General features: G+C 38.5%; 1 protein-coding gene across 1 annotated transcript; it reads left to right on the top strand.

The window, feature by feature from the left end:
* Positions 1-71: 71 nt before the first annotated feature.
* Positions 72-27,491, top strand: GK5 (glycerol kinase 5). The gene is made up of 16 exons (XM_075098848.1): positions 72-497; positions 1,673-1,766; positions 4,739-4,814; positions 5,250-5,343; positions 6,312-6,443; positions 7,992-8,067; positions 8,739-8,800; positions 8,884-8,957; positions 9,284-9,344; positions 10,441-10,567; positions 13,825-13,929; positions 16,580-16,665; positions 20,689-20,792; positions 22,160-22,219; positions 24,923-25,056; positions 26,344-27,491. Exons 1-16 carry the CDS (start codon positions 348-350, stop codon positions 26,478-26,480), a joined length of 1,572 nt encoding a protein of 523 aa, XP_074954949.1. The 5' UTR covers positions 72-347; the 3' UTR covers positions 26,481-27,491.

Below are 27,491 nucleotides of genomic sequence, written 5' to 3'. Positions count from 1 at the left end.
CGCCCCGTCCCTCCCCGCCCTGAGGGAGCGGGCGCGCAGGTGCCGCCCTCCCCGCCACGGCCGGCGCTGGGGCGTTATGGCGGGCGGCGGGGCGGTGCGCCGCCCGGCCGGCCTCCCCTGGCAGCCCGCCGCTGGGCTCTGCCCCAGGGCCGGGCCCGGGGTCGGGGTCGGGCAGGCCGCGGCCTGCGGAGCGGGCGCCACCTGCCAGCCCGGCGGCATCGCCGCGGCGCGGCCCGCCTCCCGCCGCCTCCCTCCGCCGCGCTTCCCGCACCCATAGGCCGGCCGGGCGCCCGCCCCGCGGCGGGGCGGCGGTTCTCTGGCGGGCGGCGGCCGGCCGGCCGCACTCCATGCTCCCGGCGATGCCGTGCGGGCAGCAGGAGAGCGGTGCTGCCGCCGCCCCCGCGCGGTATGTGGTGGGGGTGGACGTGGGCAGCACCGTGGTGAAGTGCCACGTCTATGACCGGGCGGCCGCGGTCAGAGGCTCCAGCTGCAGGAAGGTGAATCCGTCAGCGCGGGGGGGGGACAGGGGACGGCGGCGGGCGGCGCCCTCACCGCGCCGCCGGGCCGGCCGAGAGCGGCGGGGCTGGGCGGGCGAGGGTAGCCCGCGGCGGAGTTCCCCTCGGGAGGCGGCGTTCTCCTTAGTAGCCGCCGCCCGAGACGGGGGCCCGCGGGCCGGGCTGAGCGTACCCGCTGCCTCCCGAGCGTCGGGCGGCCCGGGCGCGGGGGGCGGCTGCCCGGTCGGGGCTGGGCACGGGGAGCGTTCGCTGGCGCTCGCCCGGCTCGGCTCTTTCCCGTGCGGGGCATCCCCTGCGCCGGCTGGGGCAGGAGCGGCTTCCCCGGGGGTCTCACACCTGCCTGGGTGAAAGGAAGACCCCAGCCCGCCGGGGAGCCCCGCGGGGGATAGCGCCATGGCCCTCGCCCCGTCACCTCGGCGTTCGCTCCCGCCACCTCCTCGTACCTTCGCTTCAGTCGCTTATCGACTAATCCCTCTTAAAACTTTTGTTGGTAGGGCATAGCTGAGACTTGGGAGGGACTTGAGTTTACACGCGTCCTGTTGTGTAACAGCGCTGTTTTTTTAAAAAAACCCAAACCTTTAGAACATGAATTTTAGGCTGATTTTGGTTTGCATGGCTTGTGATTTTTGGATCAAGACAATCTCCAGAATTAACTTTTTTATTGTTAGCTATTTTAGTGAAAAGATTGTAGTGAGGGGAAGCATAAGAAATCTGATGGTTTTGCAGAGCTGGAAGGGGATGTTCTCAGTGGAGCTCACCTCCCTTCTGGGGGAAGCCTGTCTGGCAGGTGCTCCCTGGCCTGCTATGCCCTGCTGCTGCTGAGCCGCTCGGAGGGATCAACGTCCGAGTTCGCCAGTGGTGCCGAAAGGCTCTCTGAGAAACTTGGTTTCCAGTTTGGAGCCGCAAAAAGGTTTTACAGGCTCCCCAGTTCCTTGGAGTTTGGGCTTCATTATTCCCTCTGAACTGAGGAGGTTTGCTAGAGATCACACGCCTGTATTCAACCATGTTTTAAAGGTGACACTGTTGTTCTTTCTCTTGCAGTAGATCCAGGAAAATTAAGAACAAAAAAATGAAATGTGGTTGCACAAACTTTCACAAGAACGCTGGTTATTGTGAACTAGGAGTCATGACAGTGCTTGTGTGTCTTTTGTGAACAGGTGGAATCGCTTTATCCCCATCCTGGCTGGGTTGAATTAGATCCTGAAGTGCTGTGGAGACAGTTTGTTGGTGTAATAAAAGAGGCTGTACAAGGTAATGGCTTATAAAGTTTGAGAAGTTAATTAACTATTTATCTAAATTAGTAAAGTTAGTTCAGTAGGTAATAAGATTATCTTTATATTTTAAAAGTATTGAAAATTCATCTCTGAACACAGGTCTATAACATGCTTTAAGGCCTACTTAATCATTACATAAAATAGGACACTTCAATTTACTTTTTCTTTCAGTGGGGCCAGATTAGGATTGAAGGACAACCAGAAGCAGTGTGCATACTCAGTTTACGTGTTAGTGCCTTGTTGCTTCAGCTTTTTGTATATGTATTCTTCCCCAGTATGTGTCTTCCTTCCTCCAGATGCCTCTGTGTACAGAGAGCAGGATTGTTTCCCCTTCCGATTCCCCATTGTTGTACTGCCACGTTGTGTGTGCGGTTGTGAGTTTGTGAGAGAATGAAAGCAGGATGCTGCATAGTTGTGCTCGCTCGATTATAACCTGATATTCCCACTCCCCTGCTCAAATTACAAACAGTTCTTACCATCTAATTTCTGTATTATTTTTCTTTTCTATTTGTACTTCAGCCTAAAATTTTCTAGTACTCCACACACTAAAACACGCACAACTCCCTTTTCTGCCAAATTTCTGAAGGCTTTTTTTCCCCCCCTCTACTTTCTAGATTCTTCTCTAACCATGTGCCTACTCTCTACAACTCCCACAGCTTTCCCATTGTAGCAACTCCAGCATTCTGTGATCCAGCATGGGTTACCTTCTGTGCCATGCTGATGCCATAGACCTGTCAGCCATACCCCAGCTCGCTTTCTCACAGTGTCCCGGCCTCCTTGTTGGGTGTGTGCGCATCATACTCTTTTTTTCAGTGCCTAAAGTTCCTCCTGTTCACCCCCTCTTGCAGTTTGGTCTCCAAGTGTTGCTCTGCCTCTGAGCCTGGCTCAAGGCAAAACCACTCATCTCTTCCTTTGGAAGGCAGCCTAGGGGACAGGGAAACTTACTGTTACCAGGTATAAGCTGCAGCTGATTATTTTGTGCTCTTGCTCTGTTTTCTCAGTAGCCACAACTGTTCTGTCGCGAGACTAACAATGCCACCTTGACACCTAAAGACCTTACTGGCTTCCTTCACTCCCATTCTGTGGGGCAAATCAGGAAGCAAGATTTTTCAGCCATTTTTAGAAGAGGAAGCTTTATGTTGTGGCTAAGTTGTGCACGCTGTTGGCAAGTCATTTTTAGATGGTAGTGTAAAGCAAGTGAGCATAAGTCCACCCGGTGTCAAAAGAAGCAGTTCCTCCCTCCTTTTTACAGAGTAGTTTCAAGTCCAGAGCAGTTTCCTGAGTCAAATCGCTGTGTGGTTGTTTATGCCAGCAGAGCTTCATGACTCTTTGCATGGTGCAAGAAAGGGTGTGGTACTAGGGGCAGGAGTGACTGTCCGGAAGCAGAAAGAAGGCATAGCAGCACTTAAATTTACAGTAGTTGTGGAGCTAAAACGTGATTCTATGCGCAGGTGGATGAGCAAGTGTAGTTCAGTACTACGTAAAGGTGGAAACTGCTTCTGACTGCACAGTCCCATCTCTATCTCACATTCTGGTACTCATTCAATCATTCCAGGAGACAGTGTAGTTCACCAGTTTAGCTGAAAAATATCTATGATTTCTCTCCTGTTTTGTTTTTCTCTTCAATGGAAGTTAGCTCTGCTCTCACTGGGATCTGGAGAGCATGATGGTTGTCACCGGAGAAGAGGTGTGACCGTGCAGCTTGTGGAGATGGGGAGGAGTAAGACATGCCGCTCTAATGCGCAGTGAGCTGCAGCAGTACTGGTATGGCTTTGCCTTCCGTTTAGACCCAATGGCTACTGTAAAGGAAATACTGCCGTTCTCAAGCCACCCACTCCCAGGTCCTCCTCCCGTACACTCCCACCGCCGGCAGTACTTGTGCAGGCAGTTGGAAGAGGTAGCCTTGCGAAAGCATTGATTTAATTTTCAGCTGATTGAGGGCCTTGATACCTGTGTGAATTCAAGGACCAGTATAAGGGAAGGTGCAGAAGTATGTGTAGAGGTTGGCAGAGGAAGATGTGCCCTTTTTCTGTGAAACCCCTTCTCTAATGGTCACTCAGTGGCTGTCGGTTGTAGAGTCTGCAGTCTACACTGACAGAAACAAGTAACTTTGCACATGAAAGTTAACATAAGAATGTGTATGTGTAGGACGTGCTTAACCTGTGATTTGTTGATTTGTTCAAGTTTCAGGGTTGAGAGACCTTCAGAGTAATAGTATTTTGGAAAAAATAGATAGTCTGTCATTTAAGTAGAATTTCTTAATATATTTTTTTTTCCCCATAATTTTGCTTCTGGAAGCTGACCAGAACTGCTTTGAAAATAGCTGTGGACATGTTTAACTCTTTACAGTTACATATATTAGAAAATATGTTCTGTAACAGTTATTTGAAGGTAATGCTTAACAGCAAAATTGGTGTATACCCAAATGTACGTTTTTATACTTCCGAATTTTAAGTATACTTTGTTGCATTTGGTGATACGTGGTTTAGGCAAATTCATTCTTATGGATTACAGAATCAGTGTGGTTTTGTTTCTTTATAGCATTTCTTTCTGTAAGTTTGTAAAGGTACTTACTCCTTCCGTTTGTGCTTTCATTCACATTCATCCATGTGAAATGCACATTTTAATTATATAGGCATATGTAATCTGCCTGCCTGTCTCTGGGATTGTTCAAGCGAAGAATCAACAGGCCTTTCAGAGGGTGGAAAGGGTCAGGGTGCCACAACTGCCTTTGTAAAACACATAGGTTTATTCATCTGCTTTGTAATCGGTTGGTCTCACTCAGAGTTTGCTGATGTTTCACTGCTCTAGCCACTTAGTTTAGAGATTTCTATTCTCTTAAACTCTTAATTTCCTAAGTATTCCATAGGTTTTATAGTTATATTGGAAAAATTGTATTTCTGTTTGTTTCTTAAAAAAAATACTTCTTTTGGTGTGATTTGTTTTTAGCTGCAGGACTTCACATGAGGCAAATTGCTGGTCTTGGCATCTCAGTGCAGAGAGGAACTTTCATTACGTGGCACAAGTATGTATATTGTGTGTTGTTTAAAATAAATTTGTGCTCGCTTATATTCATAGAAGCAGACCGTAGAAGTGTTGAACTCAGTCAAGTCACAACCTGAAAGCAACAAATGTCAGTTACTCATGTTCTCTTGTGTTTGCACAGCCACACCTTACAGCAGTTCAGAATGGTTTGTAGGTGTATGTCCTTTTTGTTCTGTTCTTAGTAGTTTGGAAGAGATGAATACATACGTATTTTTTAACTCTGGTGAGAAGCCTTGCACTCAAAACGTCTGCATGCCTGTTACTATTTCCTCAAATCCACCAGGAGGGCATGCACTTATTTTAGGAATTGACCTAGTGTTCAGTGTCCTGACTAGAAATGGTGAATGATGTTGAATTTTTTGGGCAGTGTACGTTCTGTAGGTTTAAATGGGAACGTTCAAATGCTGTTTTTCAGGAGGACGGGGAAACCTTTTCATAATTTCATAAGTTGGCAAGACTTAAGAAGTGCTGAACTTGTGAATTCCTGGAATAAGTCCCTTCTGCTGAAGGTAAAACCGTGCTAAGCTAGATACTCCTTGAATACATTAAAACCGTTTTGTTTTTAGGAATAATAAGGGCAATATATGAAATACTGCAAGTGTCCTTTTAACATGTTAATATGACGTGCTGTGGCCTAAAAAGATTTAACTGAGCAAGATTAGCATGGAACATAGTACCAATAAAAAATGCAGTACTGGTAGTCTGCAGGTAATTGATTATGGGAAAAGATACCCGTAGGTCTAACATGAGTTTTGCTACTTCTTTGTCTCTTTGTTGTATTAAAATGTTGCATGTTAGCACTGCTTCAGCATAATTTTAGGATGTAGGTAGTTCTTGGTTGGTAGTGTTTTGGGCTTTTACTTCATTGGGGGTTTTTTAATGCATTCTTTTCTCAGATTATATATGACAGGTATATTTTATGCTGCTTAAGGCTTGTACTTCACACCTTTAGAAGAGAAAGATTTGCTCTTAGTGGAAAAACTCACTTTTCCTGTAGGTGGAAACTAACTAGCACACTCGCAATAAGAAGTTAAATTCTTGGTTTTGCCACTGATTCCTTTTGCGCATGAAAACTTGGTTAATGATTACATTTTGGTTAATCTAGTCAAACATGATTGAGCCTGTCTACTGTAGAAGAACTTTCACTGGAATAACAGTATATAATGCTGTCAACCACATCATCCATTGTGCTCGTATAGGAGACCTGTCTCTGTAATGCAGAGCAGTCTCTATCAGTGTGCCAGCAGAAGTCAGTAAAACATACAGACTTGCTTAGTGCAGCAGCTCTTTTCTGTGGTATTTGTTGTGGGAAGGCTATCCGCTGAAATCCTATGTAAGGATTTTCTAACAGAATTGTCACTATCTGCATCTAATCTTGTCAGCAGCATTCATCTGTGTTGTCATTCTCTGAAGATAATTGATCAGAAACGTTTAAGGGAGAGATTAAAAATTAAACAACTGTCTTCTTTTGAAACAGGTAGTCCATGTTATTTTTACAGTGCTTCATTTCTTGACTGGGAATGATCGATATTTGGTACCAAGTTTTCTTACTTTTTCAACACAACAAACTTCTATGAAGTTGTCATGGGTTTTTAAAAATATACATGAGGTAAGCTGGAAAGGGAATAAGAATAGCTTTCTTTAGTCATAATAATGGCTAATGACTTTGATTGTAACCTCTTCAGTTTTGCCTTGCTTGTTCTTTTCCTCAAAAGAATGAGAAAGAAAGACATCTATCTGTGTTAATGTTCAAAGCCTGTCTACCTAAATATCTACTCACATTTATACAACTTTTTCCTCCGATTCTAGAAATGCATAGTAGTAAAAAGTTTTCTTCGTGCATGAGAGACACAGTCAAATATCCTTATTTCACTCATATAATTATATAATTAGTAATTGTACTGTGTTGTGAAGTTGTCTGCACTCTAGTTTTGCATGACAATTGCATTTATTTTCAACTGGCAGTCTTATCGTTCCACTCTGCGTTATTCCAGTGTTTACAGTTTCACAAATAATACCATATTGAACGATCAAACAAGGTAATTTATTTTCCATATTGCTGTAGTGTAAATTGGAAACTACACATAAAAAAAGTGCTGGAATAATGTAATGGATTAATGAGCACTGAGCTATTTGTTGCTGTATTCTTTGCTCTAATTCTTACCATTTTCCTTGTTTCTTCCTATTGTATTTATAGTGTCACTCATTTTCTATGTTATTTTCAAGTTATTTTTGAAGAAAATGGTTACCATCAATTTTCCACCCTGCATAAAGAAACCCTCTTTACACAAAAATACCAGTTTTGTCTGGTATTTTCTGTCACAAAACTATTGAGAATGTCAAGTATAATCTTTTACTGACATGTATTGGTTGGACCTGTTGAAAATGTGAGGTGTGAATTTGAAGGATTACAGTATTGAAGGTTATGCAGCTGCTTAGTTTTCAGTGTGAGAAGCATGTTATTCCACATTTTGTCAGGCACTGATACTTAAAATATGTGACTATCAAACAAAGAAGCTCAAAAATTTATGGCTTCTAATTACAGAGAATAATGTATTCAGTCATGTCTTGAGTGAACTAGTTTGTGTGTTTTTTCTGAATTCTGTAGTTGAACACAGTTACTAGAAATTAGATGTAACTTAAATTTCCCATTTTAATGGGGAAAAAAATCCCAAGGAAAATAACATTTTGAGCTCTTTACTGACATCATAAACCAAAAATGATGGTTTTGTCTTTATTGTTCTCAAGCACGTGTTTTAAAATACACTTACTACTTCTGTTAATGTTAACTTTTTTGGTTTAACTGCAGTATGCAGCGTCTTGTTTTCTCTATTCACCATTCTTCACCACATTATAATTGTGACTGTAAATTTCCCTTCTCAAGGCTCTGATGCCACTGCAGTAGAAGATTAATTGCTTTTCTTTCCTTAGGAGCAGTGTAAGAAACTGTGCTTACTCTCTTTTGGGAGCATGAACTGTAGGATAATATTACCTATATAGCAAATTCACCCTTTTTAGAAGAAATATTGGCAATCAGAGGCTTGTTTTCTAGGGGCATTATCATTAAGCACAAAGAAAATGAGAAAAGGAATCAGGAAATATGTTCCTCTTTTTACACAGTTTTAAATACTTTTTTTGCATGTATATTTGTTCCTAGGCTGAAGAAGCTGCCAGAAAAAATAACTGCTGCTTTGGAACAGTTGATACATGGTTACTGCATCGATTGACTAAAGGTAAGTGTTACAGTTCCTCATAGATCTTAATAAAGCATACTGGAATCTAAGTAATGATGTTCATGACTGTCAATGATACTTCCTAGAATTCAAATACTTTTTTGACAATTTGTGCTTTCTTTATAACTGATGAATACTGTAATATATTTACTGTTTAGAAAAATAACTTCTGAATTTATCCTTTGGGCCTGCCTGGAAGGATAGACAGAAAGGGAAATAATTATTCGGTGTTATCAACCTTTTAAGCATTTAGGCTTTAAAGAGGACACCAGAACTGATTGGCCTTGATTTGAAGAAAAGCACATGTGAAAGAGAAAGAACAAAGGATTGTTAGAAACGTGGAAGAACTTACAAGTTTCTGTCCTGAGCACTAATGCCTGAGCAGTTGGATAGATTGTGATAGATAGTGATGCAGTCAGTGTTGTACATGTTGTCGAAAGTCCCAGCTCTCTTCTGGCCAGTTTCATGAGGGTAAAATAAGGTATTTAATGTATACACATTATAGTGAGTGGCGGGTAAAGTTTGTGTGCTCGTTGTATTGCTATGACTTTGCCTATAAACACTCAGTGTGTATTTCATGGGAGCCACTGAGATGTTTAAAGAAAAAATATGTTTAAAATTACTCTTGTTTGAATATCTAAAATCTTTGTTCTTTTTTTTTTTTTTGATAGGTTCTGTGTATGCCACAGATTACTCGAATGCCAGTGCTACAGGTGTTTTTGAACCCTTTATGGTATGTGCTGTTTGAAGAAATGTTGCTATTTATTGTGCTTCTGAGAGAGTTGCTGACATTTTACTTCTTCCATATTATTTCAGAAATCTTGGAACCCCACTTTATCTAACCTGCTTTCCATTCCAATGTCTGTTTATCCTCCCGTGAAAGACACAAGGTAACTATGAATGCATATTTGAAAGAATATGATACCTGTTAAATTAATTGCCTTTAGAAAAATACTACATGATCTGCACAGGGAAAGTATTATATAGATACACAAAAAAAAATCCAGTTATTCTTATATGCAGATGTACTTTTTTAACACTACATCCAAAACTTTATTATCAGTATTTCTTAAATTAACAGTTTTAATGCTTTCTTTAAAATAAATCAGTAGCATTACCTTTCATATGTGATGCAGACCTAGGCCTTAGATACCTAGATTTCATTTTAAAGGTCATTTTAGTGTTGTGATGTTTCTCCATTACATTTGTTTTGAAGCTTCAACTTTGGATCGGCTGATTCTGAAATATTTGGGGTACCTATTCCAATAATGGCAGTGGTGAGTGAAAATATTTTCTTACTTAAGTCTATTTGTACCTATATTCTTTTTATCTAGCTTTGATTTAATACTTGCTTGTTTATTAAGTATTCTCTATTCCTTCTCTATGACTTAACTACTGTAGAATTGGTCGTTGAATTTTTCTCCAAAAGCTTAGTTTACAGCCTTAGGGGAAAAGGAGGAGAGAGGAATGGGAAGGGATTTCTAGAGGTTGAGGCCCATTAAGGTTACGTGACCAAATGATTAAGTGCTGAATGTAGGACTTAACATATATAAAGTTGTGCAGTGCAGTCCATCCTGGCTTGACTTCAGTAAGACTCTACACAAATGTAAGAGTATTTGTTAATAGATCCACTTGTGGTACCTTTTATTTCTTTTTCACTAAAAATAAATGGAGAATAACATGATTTTGCCTCAGTAGTTAGGATTTGGGTAAGAAAACCCCATTATTTTTGTAAAGTGATGACATGTAGAAAAATCTGCTTGAATTGAGCTAAATGGAAAATATGTCATCTATCTAACATTAATTTCTTTTGCTACTTGTAAAGAATTGTAGGCTCAACTTATCTGTAAATTTACTGTTTCACCAAGCACAAATCTAAGTAAATACATTTAATAACCATTGTTATTCTTGAAAAACTGAGCGTGGAATAATTTGGTACAGAATGGGTAGCAGGGAAAAAGGAAGGGAAGACCTCAAAACTGCAGCTTTCTATTTGGGGGAAGAGGAATTCAAGCCAAGCTACTATGTTCTGCTCCCTGGCATTGAAAATGCCCCATTTATCCTTATTAAATACTAAAACATAAAATATTTATTTCGTTTCCATAACATATTTTTCAGTGTTGCAAGCAGTACTGCTTAGATGTTCACATTGTCTCCAAACCTGGTGTAATTTGATTCTAGTGATAAATCTGGCTATTGGAATGGCCTGCAAATACTTAAGAAATTGTATATGAGTCCTCTCTTAATGCTCAGTTCCTTTCTCAATGGTTACTCATATCAGAACTCAAGTCTTTGCATTGGTATTTTAAAATCCAGCAGCATTGTAGGCTGGTAGTTGGTAGCTAACTTGTACTGTTTTGGTTGGTATGGCAGGTAGCTGACCAGCAGTCAGCCATGTTTGGAGAGTGCTGCTTTCACCCAGGAGATGTTAAACTGACAATGGGTACAGGTTGTTTTTGGAATGTGAATACTGGAGAGCATCTCTTTGCATCACAGAGAGGTAAGCTGGTGAAATTTTAGTTTCAGAGTATTTCATGTTACTTGACAGCTGTTAATGATGCAGGTGCAGAAAGTGATGGAATAGGGGTATGCTTTTCCTTCTGCCTTTTGTTGTAGAAAAACAGCTTGAAAGTGTTTACAGAACAGAAGACTGGAAATTTTTAATTAGAAATGTAGATCTTGGTTATCCTGAAATATGATTCTCAAGAAAAAATTTAAGTAACATCACTAATAATTATGTCTGCTACCTGCATCCCTCCTTCTCTATTTTTTTTTTCTTTTACCTGTTCTTCTTGATAGCAGTATTATACAGTACAGGAATGGAGAAAAAGGGCATTGGTCCTCTGGCTTCTCACATCAAAATGTTCCAGTGGCTCGCTGTAAGTTCCTCCTCTTGAGCCCTTATGCTTTGAAATACTTGCAGTGAGATAATGCAGGATTAGCAATTCTTAGTGTTCTTTTTTAAATGCTAGAAATGGGCTCCCCAATATGTTTCTAGTGTTTAAAACTTTGTCGTTCTGAACATTTGTGGTCTGTCAAGCTTGTTAGTTTGTCACAGATGGCTCTTTTTCAAGAGAGCAACAGATGATACTGAAGTAAATTTGCCTGCACAGTCTCTCTGTCTGTTGTATTTTAAACAGTTATTAATTTCAGGAAGCCTGTAATTTAAAATGGGAGAGGTGGGGTTGGGGAGGAGGACAGCTGTGTGCTAAGGAGACTTTTACCAGCTAAGGTCTGGAAGGACCTTGGCAAACACAGGAGGTGTGTCAGAAGTGAATAGCATGGACGTTGAATTCCCTATGAATGCAAATGCGTTTTAGGCTAAGCAATGATGTCCTTATGACGACAGTTTTACTGAGGAAATCAGATGTATGTCGTCTGTGGAAATGTAATAGCAAAGATATGCTGTAAGGTTTTTCCATTTTGTTTTCTTTTAAAATATATGGCTGTTATGATCTGATAGGAGTTGAAACCTTTAAGGCAGTGCTGTGAAACTTACTGCTTTAGGCTGTTACTTACGTTAAAATTATTTCCCCTGTGTTCTTTGGCTGCTTTGTGGGATGTTTAGTAGGACAAGTTACGTACCTAGCTTTCTCAGTGCCCTGGGCATGAAATGTAATGTGTTCGATCTTTAAAGTTGACATATGTATTTAAGACTGCAAGATGAATACCTACAGCACCCTTGTGCAAGCTTTTCATTAGCTGCTGTTCTAGTTCCTGATCTACACTTAATTGCTATATATGACAGTTTAAAGAAAAAAGATTTCCTTGGAGAACAGCACTTATCACAATTCAATGATGGAAACATGTTGTATAGATTTTAAATCTACCTCTCTGGCAGTCTGATCATTCTTAGTAACTGTTGGTCATGCCAAGTGTCATGTTGACCTGTTCCCTAGAGGTGGATTGTCTTACACTAGAGATTCTGGTGTGAACATCTTTAGGAAGGCCACCTGATGGACCTCCCTGTCCCTAATTAGCTGTCCTTCTCTAGGACTTTAGGCTCAATGAATCATTTGGTCTTGCTGCTTTGCAGCTTCACCTTTGGTAGAAAATAGAGTGTAAGGGAGACCTGCACCAAGGACCTGGAGATATGTATGTCACCTTTTCCTTTCAAGAGACAAATACAAACTTTAATCTAAATAGGTGCTGCTAATTGTTTTCCCATGTAAGCACTCCTTACTCCTGCACTAACCAAGTTTCTGCAATTGCACTAGTACTACCATGCCCCTCCTTTGGACACAGGCAAGCAAATGGGAGATGATTCTGTGAGAGACATTTGTATATCAGCAAAGTCACCTTGAGAATGCAGAGAGAATCCTTAGACCCTTCTGATGCTTTTCTGGTCCTATGGTTTGGGACTCACTTACCATTGTTGCATTACCCATGAGTCCTGAGCAGGGTTGCGTACGGTTCGGGTACTTTCTTCACTCCAACAGTTACAGTACTTGGGTTGGGTGAACTTTTTATTGCAGTGGTTACTGAATGCTTAGGTCCTTATCGAGTGACCTGAAAGACCATTTGTCCAGCTGCAGTGCTCTGACCATCTACTCTTCAGCTAGATAAAGTCTTTTTGCTTTAGCATTAAAAACAGTACTCTGCAGGACTTTTGTGCTAATTCCTTACTAATATCAAACAAGGTCTTTGTGTTCACACTGATAGTTTTAAGTAGTAGGTCTCTCTGTTCTTTGTTTTCAACATATCTGGGGGCGTCAAAGGGAAGAACAAATTGTCAGGTTTGTCCTCATTATTGGCTGTTTATTTCTAATGTTATAGTATCTTCAAGCAGATAGCTCTTTGAAAGATGCTGTACTGTGTTTTCAAATAAACTATCAGTGTTTGCCCTATGTATTTCTGCCTTTCTTCTCAGAGATAAGGGGGAAAAAATTCCAAGTAATTGAATTTTTTTTCTGAGTCACTGCAAAGTCAAAACTATTTGCTGGAAATCATAACTTCCTGCAAATCCCATTGTGTAAACCATACAAGTGCTGATCTTTTGTAGTTATAGGCAAAGTATGTGACTAAATATTTTTAATGAGTTTGGATGTTTCTTCTGTTGTTTATATTAGGCAAATATACAGGTAAAATGCTGTAGTTAACTGGCAGTAGCCTTTCTTGGCGACAAGGATGAGCAAATTGTCAAACTTGTGTTTTTTTGCTTTCTATGCGAGGAAGCATTGCATACCGAAAAAGGAATGAAAAAACAGATCTTGTTCATAGAAGAGGATGAAAGTGATATATGTTTTAAGTTTGTGTTGCTTTTTTTTCCTTGTGTATATGTATGTGTTAGTTTTTGTGCTTCTCATCTGAAAGCCCAGCCTTCATGTTTTATGTTTTGGGGAAGTAAATTCTGACTTTCTAGAAATCATTGGGGAAAATTAGGTAGATTGAAAACAAATAGGAAAACATTGATAATTTTTAAAGTATATACGATCTCTTATCATTTAAAAGTATGTGCTGATAGCTCTTCCCTTTAGCTTAAAGAGGGGGTGTTATTTTTGTAATTTGGTAGTGAATTTTTTTTACACTAACTTTGGTTTAACAAACTGTTGTTTGACTCTCTTGTAACTCCATCACTAAATTTTTGAACAATACATTTAACCTATATCAGTGACGCTTGTTTTAGCTTGAATTCTGTGACATAATTGAATAAAAACTACTTTTGTTGAGTTTATTGTGGGAGGTGCTTGTATATGTTTTTCTAGAAACATTTAATTTAACTAGCTGTCTTGGTTTGTTTCATGGAAAATAATTAAGGTCTCTATCCACTGATTGGTTGGAAGATTGGGGAAGAAGTTGTTTACTTAACTGAAGGCGGTATGTCGGACATTGGCACTGCCATAAAATGGGCTCAGGATATAAGTAAGTAGTTCTTCAATTTTACAGAGGGTAAAATATATTACTACATAAACTGATTTATGGGATTTTAGTTAAGTTATTGGGCTTGGGTTTATTATCCGTAATTGAAGAAACTATCATACATGTTTTGGACAGCGGAAATGCACAGTCTTATTAGTAGGCTCTCTGCTGAGTATATTTACTACCAGGAGTTTGGTTTGCACAATCATCTCATCAGACTATACCTCTCAGACCCTCCTCCAGTGTAGACTTATATTTTTCTGAAACATTTTACTCCTTACTTGCTTTCTCTTGAGCAGGACAAGCTTCCCGATACCTTCTTCTGGTTATTTAACCTGGTATCCAGACTTGAATAGAAACGGTGTAAAGGAGACCCGTCTAAAGTTAGATATGTGCTATTCTAGCATATCTGGACTTGGATTTTCAGTTGAGGAGAAGCACAGAAATTGACTACCCATTGAGTCTAGGTAGCATGATTGTAAATGCAATATTCTACAAACCGTTGTTGTAATGCTCTAGACACATCTGTAGCTGTACTTCCCAGAATTAATAATAGGTTTGAGTTCTATGAAAATTAAATGAAGAGCTTCTTATTTTTAGAAGTAACAAGTGTTGTGTATGTTGCTTCATACAGAAGTAATGTGCCTTTTGGTCATGACTGTTATGTAATGAAAAGATTTGCATGCCAGATCAATTAAAGACTAAGAAAAATACTAGCTTTATAGCAGTTGATGTTCAAAACCACTGATTTTTTTTTTATAGGACAACTTTTCTGAGTGTTCTAATAAACCGTTTACTTGGTTTACTTAGAACTTTAGTACACCTTTTAACAGGGTGCAAAAAAGGAATTAGTGTCTCAAACTTTGGGTTATCTGGGAAAGGTTTTCCTGAAGTTTAGCTCACCAAAAAATTCCACATTTCTTGAAGTTGTCAACTTCTGGTGCGTATGTGCATACACCTGCTCATGTATGAGTCCTTAAGGATTAAGTATGATTCAGAGTCATCTTCAGGTCTTCATCATTCAAATTTTGACCAAGCCTAGAGAATAACAGCTACTAGTCTTTGAGGAAATTACTCAGTTCAATACACAGTGCTGCAGATACAAGTATCAGTGATAGGTATATAAGCTTGCTACTTCAAATTCCGTACTTGAAATGGATGCTTATCCATATAGAATTTACCCATACTTCAAATGGATAGTACTGGTATATGCAGAGCAATAGTATAAAGGATTTTTAGCTAGCCAGTAGTGAAATGGACATGACCTACAGTTGTTACCCCAGACAAAAATTGGGGAAGTTCTAGAGGGAGGTAGAAAAAAGAAGGCATGCTACTACAAACTCTTTAATAAGACAGACCTTTATTTTCTGGAAATATGATTGCAGAGAAGCAGAATTCAGAAACTTTTATCAGCTTTATGAATAAAGAGAAGGGTAAAACTTTTGCTCTACAGAAGGAGTTGGGCCAAAACGCAAGGTAATCTAATAGCCTTAGTAAGGATGGTGAAAGCTCAACATGGATGAAGACAAGACATGTAATAGTGGTAAATGTTTGGAAACAGGAATTTCTGCAGCAAGACAAACTTAGTTTAATGGGCTTCTTTTAGTGAGATCAGATGAGTTCTAAGAATTTTGAAAAACGAGTATGTGGAATTTCAAGGTGAAGTTAATCTTACTTATTTTTTTTCATTTTCTGCCCTGACATAGAGGTACTATATATAGTTCAGTAATAGCAAATACAACAAGAAGGAAAAGATGTGATTTAGGCTTATTAGTCTGGGCACAGTAGAATCCAAAACTTTCAAACAAATTTATGAAGGTTACAAAGGTAAATTGAAACTCCAGGTAAGTTACCAAGATGGACTTTTCAAACATAAATTGAGCTAGATTAACCTGATTTATCTTCAATGGGAAAATTTACTTTTTAGAGAAGAAAAAGCAATAGCTGTCATTTACAGGAGACCTGTAGTCTTCTGTAAAAACATGTTATATGGCCACATAATGACATTATGAGTTAAAACTACATAACATGGGTGTTAGTACAAGAGCTGCATGTTAGTAAAGAACAAACTGAAGAGGGATGTCTATAGGGTTGTGAAAAGAGACATCCAGCTTGACATAAAAGTAGTGTCTGTCAAAGAGGTGATATTAGGACCTACCTTATTTATATTTGTGTGTCAGTCACTTGTAAAAATATTAAGGGTGCTGAATAAAATGCAATGGGTATTAAGGACTGTCTCTGTAGTCATTTGGTGCTTGGGCTGACTGTAACAACATCGGGGGGGGGGGGAACATTTTTTGTTTTGCAAATCTATGTTTTTATTGTACTTAGGGTGCCATTGTTAATATGCTCAATTCCCATTTATGTCTATTTGGAAAGCTAATGACCTCTTACAGGATGTGAAGATTAAAAGGCTGTAGCATAACAGATATGAGAGGATCCTTCTGAATTTAGTCTTCATCTGAATTGGTTTGGGTTTTTTTCTAATGTGACTGATGGATATGAAATACAGGAGAAGTGATTATTTCTCTTGGAACATGTACTTCGAGAATATTACAAAAGGAAATAGTCTAACTCTAGATTTTTGTCTCTTAGTAATATATGAAGAAATTGAAGTAAATAATAAAAGTGCATGACCTATGCATCTTTACAGGTCTTTTCACCAATGTAGATGAAACAGAAAAAATGGCACAGAGTATTGTTGATTCTCAAGGCGTTTGTTTTGTTCCAGGTTTTCAGGTAAAATTATTAATATAATTGAGAATATATTTTTAATAACCCAGTTAAAATTTTAACTCTTACATGTTTAAATGTAGTAATTTTCATCATCATAGTATTTGTTCTGTACTACTGAGGTTCTTATTCTCAGTCCCTCACCACAACATGTGAAGATCACTTTCATATGAGAATGCTTAAACACCACCCACCATGAGAAAAACCCTACAAAATAGGAAAATTACTTCCATTTTGCAGATGGAGACCTGGGGGGTAGATAAACTAAATGTTACCCACAGTAACTCAGGCAGTGCCTGCAGAGAGAGAAACCTTTCCTGTAGCTTTTCTGCCTCATGCAAAGCCTTCATTGACGCAATACTTCTAAGCACTGTTCTAAAATAATGCATTTTACTCTGCCTCTTTTGAAAACATAGGTTGTAATTCATCTGAATACTTAAACGTGCTTAAATATCAGCAAAGTTGCAAGTTCTGGTGTTATGAAAAGCAAAGATAGTAATATTTAGACCCTTCTTTAATATGCAGATTTTAATCTGAATTAGATTTTTCCCTTTAAAATAGGGTTTGTGCCTTGTTGCTGAGCAGAGAGTGTGTAGTAAGGAGTTCCTGGCATTTGTTCCCCACTTTAGTCCCCTCCATTTCCCAGGAGCTTGCTTGTACCTTCTCCTCTATTTGAGGAACTTCTTCCAATTACGTGATCTCCTCTGGGTCACAAATTTTGGGTTCTTACTGCTTGCTTTCCATTTATGCTAGAAACTTACGTATCCTCACGTCTGTCCTTTCCACCTCTGATTAATGATCCCTCTTGAGTTCCATTGCAGATGTGAGTTAATGTCCCTGTACAGAGGCAGCAACAAGGGTGATAGTGATGCTGCAGTTCAGTCTAGTGTATTAGTCTAGATTGGAATTGATGGGAATTCCAGTTAACATAGTACATTAAATAACAAATTGTGGTAGCTGGGGAGCTGACGTACTGCCTGTTCAGCGACACAGCAGCTGCTTCCAGTATGGGTTTGACAGCTGGTAATAATAGTTTGTAATTTGTCACCTCAAAACATGACAGAGCTGTAAGTCAGAGCTCTTAGACAGTCCTTCCTGGAGAATGAAAATCAACTTGAATATCAATAGGTTTTGCTAACGTAACTGTTGCTAGTTTAGGGACTATGTAAAGCCCTAAAACATTTTCATCTAGTTATGCCACTTTCCTAAGCACCATGAGATAATCTGACTAAAAGCACACTTTCAGCATCATAGCTGTTTCCAAGTTGTGGGTTTGTCAAAATGAAAATATCCATATCTCCACGAAACTTGGTTTTTCTAATCAGTGTTGTCATCCAGGAGAAACTCTGTGGTGTAGCCCTGGTCTCCAAGCTGTCATTTGGAATATTAACATTATAAACTGTACTGGACAGATGGACCAGGCAAGATGAAGGGAAAGCTGTTCCTGTGCTGTGGGGGTTGAGCAATGTCTGCCATCAGCTGCTGCTTTGGTGTATAGACAACTGATGTTTGAACCTGTCAGGTGTTCAAAAGCTACTATGTTAGTCAAAGAAAAGCCATTAGGGTGAAAATAGTATTCTTGCTCAAAAATTACCACCTTCTCTTTTCTGTTAGAAGTCTTAGGTAGTACTTTGTTAGTTTGAATATGTACATTCTAGAGCTACCTAGAATTTTTTTGACAGCTCATCTCTCTGAGTGGGTCCAAGAGTTTTGGTTTGGGGTTTTTTTTTGGGTTGTTTTTTTTTCTCCATCTTCATTGGTCTATCATATTCAGTTTGATCTTTCCCAGGACTAGTGTTTTTTCTGAAGAAACTTAACATCTTTAACCTTACCTTTGAGTGAGTCCTGTATGCTAATGGGACAAGGCAAAGAAAAAAATTCATTTATTCTGCAGGCAACCTACCTGCCCTCTCCCAAACAATTGACCTAATTGTTATATATGTATTTTAGGTGTATAAAGCTTGATTATGCTGAGATGCTTCCATTTAGCATTTACTGTGAGTAATTGTGCTGTGAATAAGGAAATGTTGAGCTGTGCCAAATTTCAATATTTGCAGACAGGAATCCTGAGGTAGGCAAATGTTAGTCTGAATATTTTTTGAACTTTTAATTCTGTCAGTACTCAAGTTCTAGAGATGTTGGTAAAACCTCTTTTTCTTTGGTTGGTTTTTGTTTTGTTTTGTGGGTTTGTCTCCCCCTTGCTTTCTTGACACTGTATCCAGAAGGAACCCCAGCTAGTTTCTTGGTAAACATTGATTCAGTCTTTTTCCCTCATTCTAATATTCCCAGTCCAAATTTAGAAGCTGTACTTAAAAAACTGAATGGATTTCTCTGTGACATCTAGTTACTACTAATAGTAACCACCAATGTGAATTTCTTTGCCTTTTAAAAGCCCCACTTATTTCAGTGGAATATGCTTAGCTAGTAGACTCAGAGTAATAGAATCTGTATCAATTTAGAAACTGAGCGGATTAAATGGTATGAAAGGGGATGTGAACAGAGTTGAACACTTCTGGGACTGTAACGTGTCTCTTCAGCTTCACTGGCCAAATGCTAACACAAATTGATTGTATGGTAATGTTTCATAGACCTCAAAATGATAGTGGTTGGGAGGGTTCTTATGAAGTCCATGTGTTCATTTCCTACAGAGTAAAACATTTCTCTACTCATCCATATTACAGCCGTAAGAACTAAGTTTCTTTCTTACTGGATTCTACTGCTGTGATGCAGCACACTGAGAAGAGCATTGTTGTGAACATTTATTTGAAATTGAGTGAATATGTACATTAATAATTTTTCCTCTTACTCATCCTGCTAGAAACAGAAGTTTCCAGGGTTAATTTGCTGTGGTTAGTAGCAACAGCAAAAACATAGGACTTCTCACCGGGGTGCATGCATATATATGCACTGCTCTCTTTTCTTTTTTTAATGATTGATTCTTCCAAGATACTAACCCTTAATGTAGAATATGAGTCTATGCTTTTTAGTTTATTATCTTGTATATGAAAATCTGTGAACTTGGAAGCCATGGATCTTTATTAGGCTAGTGGGCTGGACAAGGAGTTCCATTCTTAAAATGGAAAGGGTACTTGAGTATGGGGCAAAAATATTTTACTGTAATGCAGAAGTTTCTTGGATTTAGGAACTTTTGCAAAATGAGAGTTTTCCTTTTGGCTGTATGTACGTATCCATACTTCCTTTTTTTTTAGTATATGTTAGCATTTTCTTAATTTACTTTATAAATATGTGTGTATATATTTAGTAAGCATGAAATTAAAACTTCTGGTAAGTGTTGTCATAATTAATATCTAGCACAATACAACTAGAAAGGATTGATCAATTTAAAAACGACTGTCTACAGTGAAAATAAGGTTAACATTGTCAGAAAACAGACACAGACCAGCATTATCGCAATATTTTGTGATGAAGTTCATCAGAGGAGTAGATGGGTGGAGAGGAGATTTGTCAATTAATCCTTCAGTTCTGCAAAAAAAAGACAACTTAGTGACCATAAGAATTTTAGCTGGACTCTATCAGTGTCATTGAAAACAGGCTGTAGTATAAACTAATAAAAAAATATTATCATCCTTTTCAGTGTTACTTTAAAAAGTCAGTTCATCTTTCTTTCAGCAGTTCAGGAGTGTAAATAATATATATATATATATATATAAAAAAAAAGTGTGTGTGTGAAATCTTGCTAGAGAGCAGCAATATCAGTGTGCCCTGTCCTAGACACTGAAAATGTACACTGTATGGGTTTTAGAGAGAGGTCACATGGATTAGTGTTATTAAGTATGCCAGATTTGGAAGAAGTCACTTAAACCTTTTTCCTGTTCAAAGAAGCTATTTAAACTGTTCACTGAGTTAGCTAAAATAATACTATATACCTCTTACATATTGTTTTCAATTTTCTCCTTTCATTATGCTGCCTGTAATTGTCGTAAGTTATTTTTTTTCTTACTCTTTGACTCCTTTCTTAAAAGCCTGCAAATACAGTTCATTGAACTCATGGTGAAATCTTTTCCGCAGGTTTCTGTGAATGACTCGTGTTTATGTGCCTCCTTCATGGGGCTGAAACCTTCCACTACCAGAAACCATCTTGTACGAGCTATATTGGAATCTATAGCTTTCAGGTATTGCTTACTGAATTATCTTGCTTATATTTTCTAATGTTTGCTTTTATTTTGGTCAGCAGTCTTAAATGGATATACATGGAGTTCTGCGGTTTGTAAAATTTAAATTGTAGCAATCCATTACTGTTACATTGAAAAGGAGTTTTAGCCACTTTCCTTTTTTTTCTTTAATACTTTACACATAAACTCGGGTATATTTATTAGTCCAGAGTTTTTGTTTATAAGTAACCATATAGGGATTCTTAAATTATATTGTTTTCTGCATGTTCAAAAAATGTTTTCTGTTTAAAGTTTGCCATGGCTCTCCTGACAGTGTTTTGTCAGAAGCCGTAGCCCACTTCAGCTGTGTTTAAAGTATCCCTGAAGCTGCAACTCTGAGATCAGCTCTTTGGCTGACGTTTGAATTTTTGGTGTTTTATAAAACAGTAATAGGCATCTTTAAACACCTGTGAAGATGTGAATGGACAGCAACTTCCAGATCTGTCAAGGTTAAAGACAATAGTGCTAGTCACTGATGGTATCGTATTAGTAGCACGCTGTGGAACAGATTGGTTCTGCCTTGCAAACCCACCCAGTGTGCCTTGAACTGAAGTTGAATATGGTTTGACCCTGGCTCACACTGCACTATGGCCAATTAGGGAACAGTCATGTGATTCCTTCCGTCTAGTCACCAGCTCTGCTTTGGGCACAATAACCTCCTGCAAAAAAGGATGTCTGGAGGAAGGTAACATTCTGGATTGCTGCAGCTGTTTCTAATGCATTTTTCTTCTGCACTGTAAGAGAAACGTGAGATGCAGTAATTCTTGAACTGAAGCATGGGTCTCTTGAAAACAGGGGTGTTGAGAACCTCATCTCATTCAAATAACTAACTAGAAAAGGGTAGAGATCCTTTGTGTTTAGATTTTCTTCCATTAAATGAAATGGTTTCAGAACAAGTCAAACTCACAGCCTTCAGATTGTTCCCTTTAAAGAACAGCTGGATAAACTCTGATTAGCACTCTGTCAGCCTGCTTTCCTCACTTTAAACCACTTCTTACATCAGCAGTTACATCTTGTCTGTAGAAGCCTATCAGCAATTTCAGGTGGAAAAAATATACCTTCTAGTGTGACTTGCTATAGAGTGGGCTGTGGTTTAGCCATCCTTGTTCCTTCGTAATGACGTATAACAAAGACAAGTTTCAGTCTCTTTTCTGTTTTTGGGGTGGTTTTTTTTCCAATTTATGCATTTTGAAAACTTGTTAGCTATTGCAGCAGTTCTGACACAACTGAGGCATTTTTTGCCTTGTATTTTATTTTTTGATTATGTAGACACTGGAAACACTTTATGGAATATGTAATGCCTAACTCAACTAAATATTTTTTTAAAGAAACAAACTGCTTTATGATATCATTGTGAAGAAGGTACGCGTTCCTCTTCAAACTATTCGGTAAGTTCCATATAACTTTTAAATTTTATATATGGGAGTTTGATTTTAAATAGGTGTGAACTTTATTATGCATTTTATCTTACTGTAAAAATTCTGCTGCTGAGAAATAGATGATCACTAAGTCAAATGTTAATGTAACTGAAGTTGGCAGTAGAGTCTACCCACAGAAGGTCTGGTTCTTAATAAAACTATTGCCATTGGTGATTGTCAGTAGGTGAGTAATGAATTGCTGTAACTATTTTTTTTAAAAAAGGCAAATTCATGTTTTCGGGTAGCGCAAGAGTACCTATAGCAATGCCTACTACAAAGGTAATTCTATGCTTTATTATCATTCTTTCATACTGAAATTTTTTGTGCTGGGTCTGTCACAGACTGAATTTTTTTTTTTAAGATGTCGGTTAAAACTGGATCTGTTTATGAGGGAAAGAGGAAGAATACTTTTACAATTCAATTGTTAAGACGACAGATTTGCTTCAGTGTTTGAAGCAGCAAATCAAATATAGCAAGGTAACTGATCCCTAGAATATGCTTCTCACAACGTCTTTAGCTGAATTATGTGTTGCTGGAAAACTACATTGCACGTTTTGGTAGGTACTTGGTTTGGGCACTCCAGTTGCCTTAGAGCCTCAAGCCCTCTCATGCTGGGAAAGCTCTCAAAAATTTCTCCTTTTGGCAGCCAGGGGTCATTGTGACACCATGGTCAAGAACAGAGGAAAGTGTTCCTGACCCTCTTGTGGCTTTTTTTCCCTGACACCCATGCAAAGGAAGAAGTGGACTGGCAAGCATGTAGACAGTTAAGAAATCAGAACTTTGAGTAGTGGAAGAAAGGTGAAAATGCAAGGTGGGGCGAGGTAAAAGTTTCTGTCTTCTGTTGTGTACTGGGACAGAGGAGGCAAGAATGAAAAGCTAGGCTTGGGGTTTTAATGAAGAGGAAAAGAGCAGAAGTATTGGAATTTTTGATTCCTTAGGAAGCTTTTTTACATAAAGAATTGCATCCAGAATTAGAGAAGTCATATTAAGACTCTGAACTAAAAAATGGGTAGTGTTGGAAGTACTGCTTAGGGAACATTAGAATTCCAGTCCCACTAATGTTGTAATGTAAACTTTAAATTGTATGATCATGTTGAGTTTTATTCATGAATATAAAATTGCTGTTTCATAGAGTGCTATAATAGTGAACTATAATAAATATCAATTCAGCTTGTGGATTAAGCGTTAGAAGATAATGAGATACACTTCATGGCTTTTTCAGTAGGGTTGTAAGCTGTTCTCCCATCCTTTTGTCTTTAGTATCTATCTGTTATCTATGATTTTTTTTTTTAAATCGTTGTTCTTAGCCCATAAATATATTCATTGCCTTTTTAGCTTGTCCTTTATCCCTCCTTCCTTCCTGGTCTCTGGCTCCTACAAGCTCCTTCAAAGGTGTCGTTTTCATTAGTCCTCTACGGTCCTATTACTTCCCATTGCTTCTCTCAACACCATCAAGGAAAGCAGAGAGAAGAAACCCTCAGTTTGAGTCCTTGTGTCCTATGTTGTAGCAGTCTGTGGCAGCCTTTACAAAGATGATCCTGGTGGTCCGTGGAGCCCTGGAATGTCACCTATTTACTTGTTCTGTCAAATAGCACATCCCCAGTCAAATGGCACATAGGAACTTTGAGCCAGATGTATTGTACAGATTGAATTGCTGAAGTATATAGCAGCAAAACTTAGCTAAAAGTAGAATGGAGTATTTGGAAATTTTCTTGTAACTTGAATCAAATGGATGTCTTATTTTTACAGAAGGAGGAAAAAGCATGTCACTGACACTAAAAAAGTGACTTTGCCAGTTAAAGGTTTTTATGCTGTAGTGTAGAGGTGGTAGCCCTGCTTAACTGTCTGTACAAATAAGCAAAACCCTGTAACATCACCAATCAGGCAGTGTCTCCTGATTTTACTTTCAGAAACAGCCAGAACATTTAAGCAAAAGTTTTTTGAGGCATCACGTAGTATAGAAGATTTCAGCTGGCATATTTGAATTGAAGATTTCTAAGCAACTGTTAAGTTTTATTACCCAATGTTTTCTATAATAATAAAGAGTAGATGTCTTTACTGAACTACATTCTAGAACAGCTCCATGCCTGGCTGGTATTGGAGTCCAACAGCATAACAAACCAATCTATGACAATTCAAAGACTACTTTTTGTTGTAGTTATTTTTTGTTTGCAAGAGTGATTACTTTGCTCCACTAGTAATCACTCTAAGATTATTAAAGATCAGCATTGGTAAGTTCTAGTTTTCTCCATGAAAAGGATCTCTGACATAATGCAATTAGGAAAATAGATAGATAGAAGCCTCATTCTCATCTTCCTCGTTAAAAAAAAAAAAAAAGCAACTGTGATGGCATTTTAGCTAACCAGCACAGAGATTTGGTAGTACTGAAAATAGTACTCTTCCAGATCTGAGAACACTTGAAAGGGTTTGTTTAATGTAATGGTTTTGACTGTTGTCATGTTGTGGTGATAATTATGTGAAGGTTCTGTTATAAACCCCAACATTTCAACCAGGACAATGGCCTCTAAATTTGCCCATAAAATGGAAATGTATTTATGAATGAGTGACAGGAAGGTTTATATATAGGTGCAAAACCCTAGTTTTCTGAAATGTTGGAAATAAGCATTTGAACTAAATGTACTTTTTAAACTTTTTCTTCCTTTCTCCCTATAGAGCTGATGGAGGTGTCAGTAATAATAGTTTTGTCCTGCAGATGACTTCAGATTTAATTAATATGAAAATAGAAAAACCTGCACATGCAGACATGTCTAGTCTTGGTGCAGCTTTTCTAGCAGGCCTTGCTTCAGGTATGTATACGTTTAAAGGAGTTTTGGTTTTCCCTTCATAATGCGTGTTTGTAAATCTGGAGGAAAAAAATGTCAGGGAAAAAAAGGGTATAACTTCAAATAATTCTTAAAAACTCCCCAAAGATTACTTTAGCCATTTTTGTGGGAATACAAGGTAAGTCGTGTTTGTGTTTCTCTGTATAGTGCTTTGTACCTGTATTGGATGGACCAAAGAAATGGATAACATCATACAAATGCCTCCAAATCAAGGACCTTATTTGTATTTCTAACACAATGTCCCAATTTGCTGAGCTTGTTTAGTTTTACGTAAATGAATAGTGACAGTGAGTATCTGCATATACGTTTGTAAGATTCATTTACATTTAGATGGATATACTACTGGAGAAGAAAGAGGTGAACCCTATCTTGCTACTTCCCTCTTTCTTGACCTGGACACTTGGCATCCCTTCCCATATTCACACTGCCTGGAGTGGTGCTCGGTGGGGATGGATCACGTGACAAGGAAGCTGCCGTGCAGCCATGTCAGTCCTACTGAAATTGTGTCCTGTCGTCTGTGAACTGAGTCTTCAAGGTTTTCACAGAAATAAACACAATGGAAGTACCAAATAAATTATTAATGGAGAAAAATTCCAGCTCTACTCAACACAGAATTGTTGTGTATAATTAATCAGACTTAAAAGTACAAACTGTCAATGGCTTTGCTTAATGGAAGTATATTTTATAGGTAGATATTAACTTCATTCAGTTGCTTTGATATGTAAATAACGCAACTGTAAGATAAAAACTATATACTCAGGTAAGACTTATTCGGCAATTAAAATGGTAAGAAAGCTGCAGCCTTTGATAGACAAGAATGATTCAATAGCATAAATTAATCTGAATACATACAGCAGCTCTTCTCTGCCATTTGTGCAATTTTTAAGGCAGTAGGAAAGCAACTGGTGCTAAGTCTTCATTTATGTGGCCCTTCTTCATGGAGAGGGACCTGAAGCCAAAAGCACAGTGTGGATGAAACCTAAGGGGACTTCAGTGCACCAGAGCTGTTCCTTGGAAACAGTCCCAGTTAAGCAGATGTGCTGTTGTCAGGATTCCAAACAAGTGGATGCTATTGGAAAGGAGTTTCACAATGTTAAAAATATGCTTCCCTCTGAGAAAGTTGTTGGTTGAGTAAAGAAAGGCTGTCATGATTTCTTACTGTGTTTCTGCTTTGGATCTCTTGGAATTAAATTAAAACAACTCAAATAACATATTTGCAGTTGAACTTGAGAATGAACTTTCTGTTTATAGGTTTTTGGACTGACAAGGAACAACTAAAGAAGCTAAGGCGAATAGAAGCAGTTTTTGAGCCCCAGAAGGACTCCGAGGAATACAAACCTGCTATGGATACCTGGCTACAAGCAATGAAACACTCCCTGCACTGGTAGAAATTGGCATTCTAATTACAGAATTAAAATGTTTTAATTCATAGCTATGATAACTTGACATTAACAGGACAGTAAAAAACATAACTGAAATTTGTGATGGTATATATAGTTATACAGTACTTTTTACCCCCACCCCCACCACTGCTCGATTACTTCCCACATCATAATGAACCTTACTGTCATCCCTGTGACAGCTGTAGTCCAGCTGCAGCATTTGTGTCCCTTCACTGACCTCCTTTGGGTGGCCCAGCTGCTTGAATCCTACCATGTACTAGAGATGGGGAGTGTTTTCCTGTGATGGGTTTTCTACTGAGGAAATCACCTCCCTTCTGATCTCTAAAATCTTTGGTATGTTAATCATCAAGGAAGGGTAAAACACACATATACTTCCCTACGCATTTATAAGATGATGAGTAAAATGATTGTTGGGGAGTGGGTTGTGATGAACTTGTGTACAAAGACATTTTCTTATTAGTAGCCTGTTACCACCTTTTGGTTGACTTTCTAAGGAAGCATTTGACCCAGCTCTGTGATAACGTTTTTGTGCATTAAATTAAGATGAAATAAAAAAGTAAATAGGCTTTCAGTACTCCATTAAAAAAAAAACTTCAGGATTTTTGGAGCTGACAGTTCCTATCTAGCTTGTAGCTCATTTTTTTAAAATTTTATAAAGAACAAAAGCTATATTACCTGGCATGGCTAATACTAATACATTAAAAGTAGTTACAGGTATGCTATCTAACTTGTAAAAATCTGTAACATGAGTATTTTCAAGCCCATTGTTAAAATGCTATTATTATTAGCTAAAAGGGGGTCAGAAGTCTATTTTTGAAGCTATGAATTACTTTTCTATTTTTTAAACAAACTGTAATTAAAGAAATGTGTAGTTAATTATTCTTATGTATTTGTATATCACTAATCCTAAATTATTATAATTTTCTCAGGAATATGTGTAAATCAGTTTCAAAAATGTAAAATTATTAAACATTTTCATCTCAGAATAATATAAAA

Source organism: Phalacrocorax aristotelis, chromosome 7, assembly GCF_949628215.1.
Source record: "Phalacrocorax aristotelis chromosome 7, bGulAri2.1, whole genome shotgun sequence".
Lineage (NCBI taxonomy): Eukaryota > Metazoa > Chordata > Aves > Suliformes > Phalacrocoracidae > Phalacrocorax > Phalacrocorax aristotelis.
The sequence above is the reverse complement of the archived record's forward strand: the minus strand, read 5'-3'. Positions and strand labels throughout refer to the sequence as shown.

Bases quoted from the DNA above. Each gene is read 5' to 3' on its own strand.
- GK5 (XM_075098848.1), top strand. From the start codon at position 348: ATGCTCCCGGCGATGCCGTGCGGGCAGCAGGAGAGCGGTGCTGCCGCC. The intron at 4,815-5,249 runs GTATGTATATTG...GCTGTTTTTCAG, and splicing joins ACTTTCATTACGTGGCACAA to GAGGACGGGGAAACCTTTTC. The intron at 10,568-13,824 runs GTAAGCTGGTGA...AAAATAATTAAG, and splicing joins TCTCTTTGCATCACAGAGAG to GTCTCTATCCACTGATTGGT.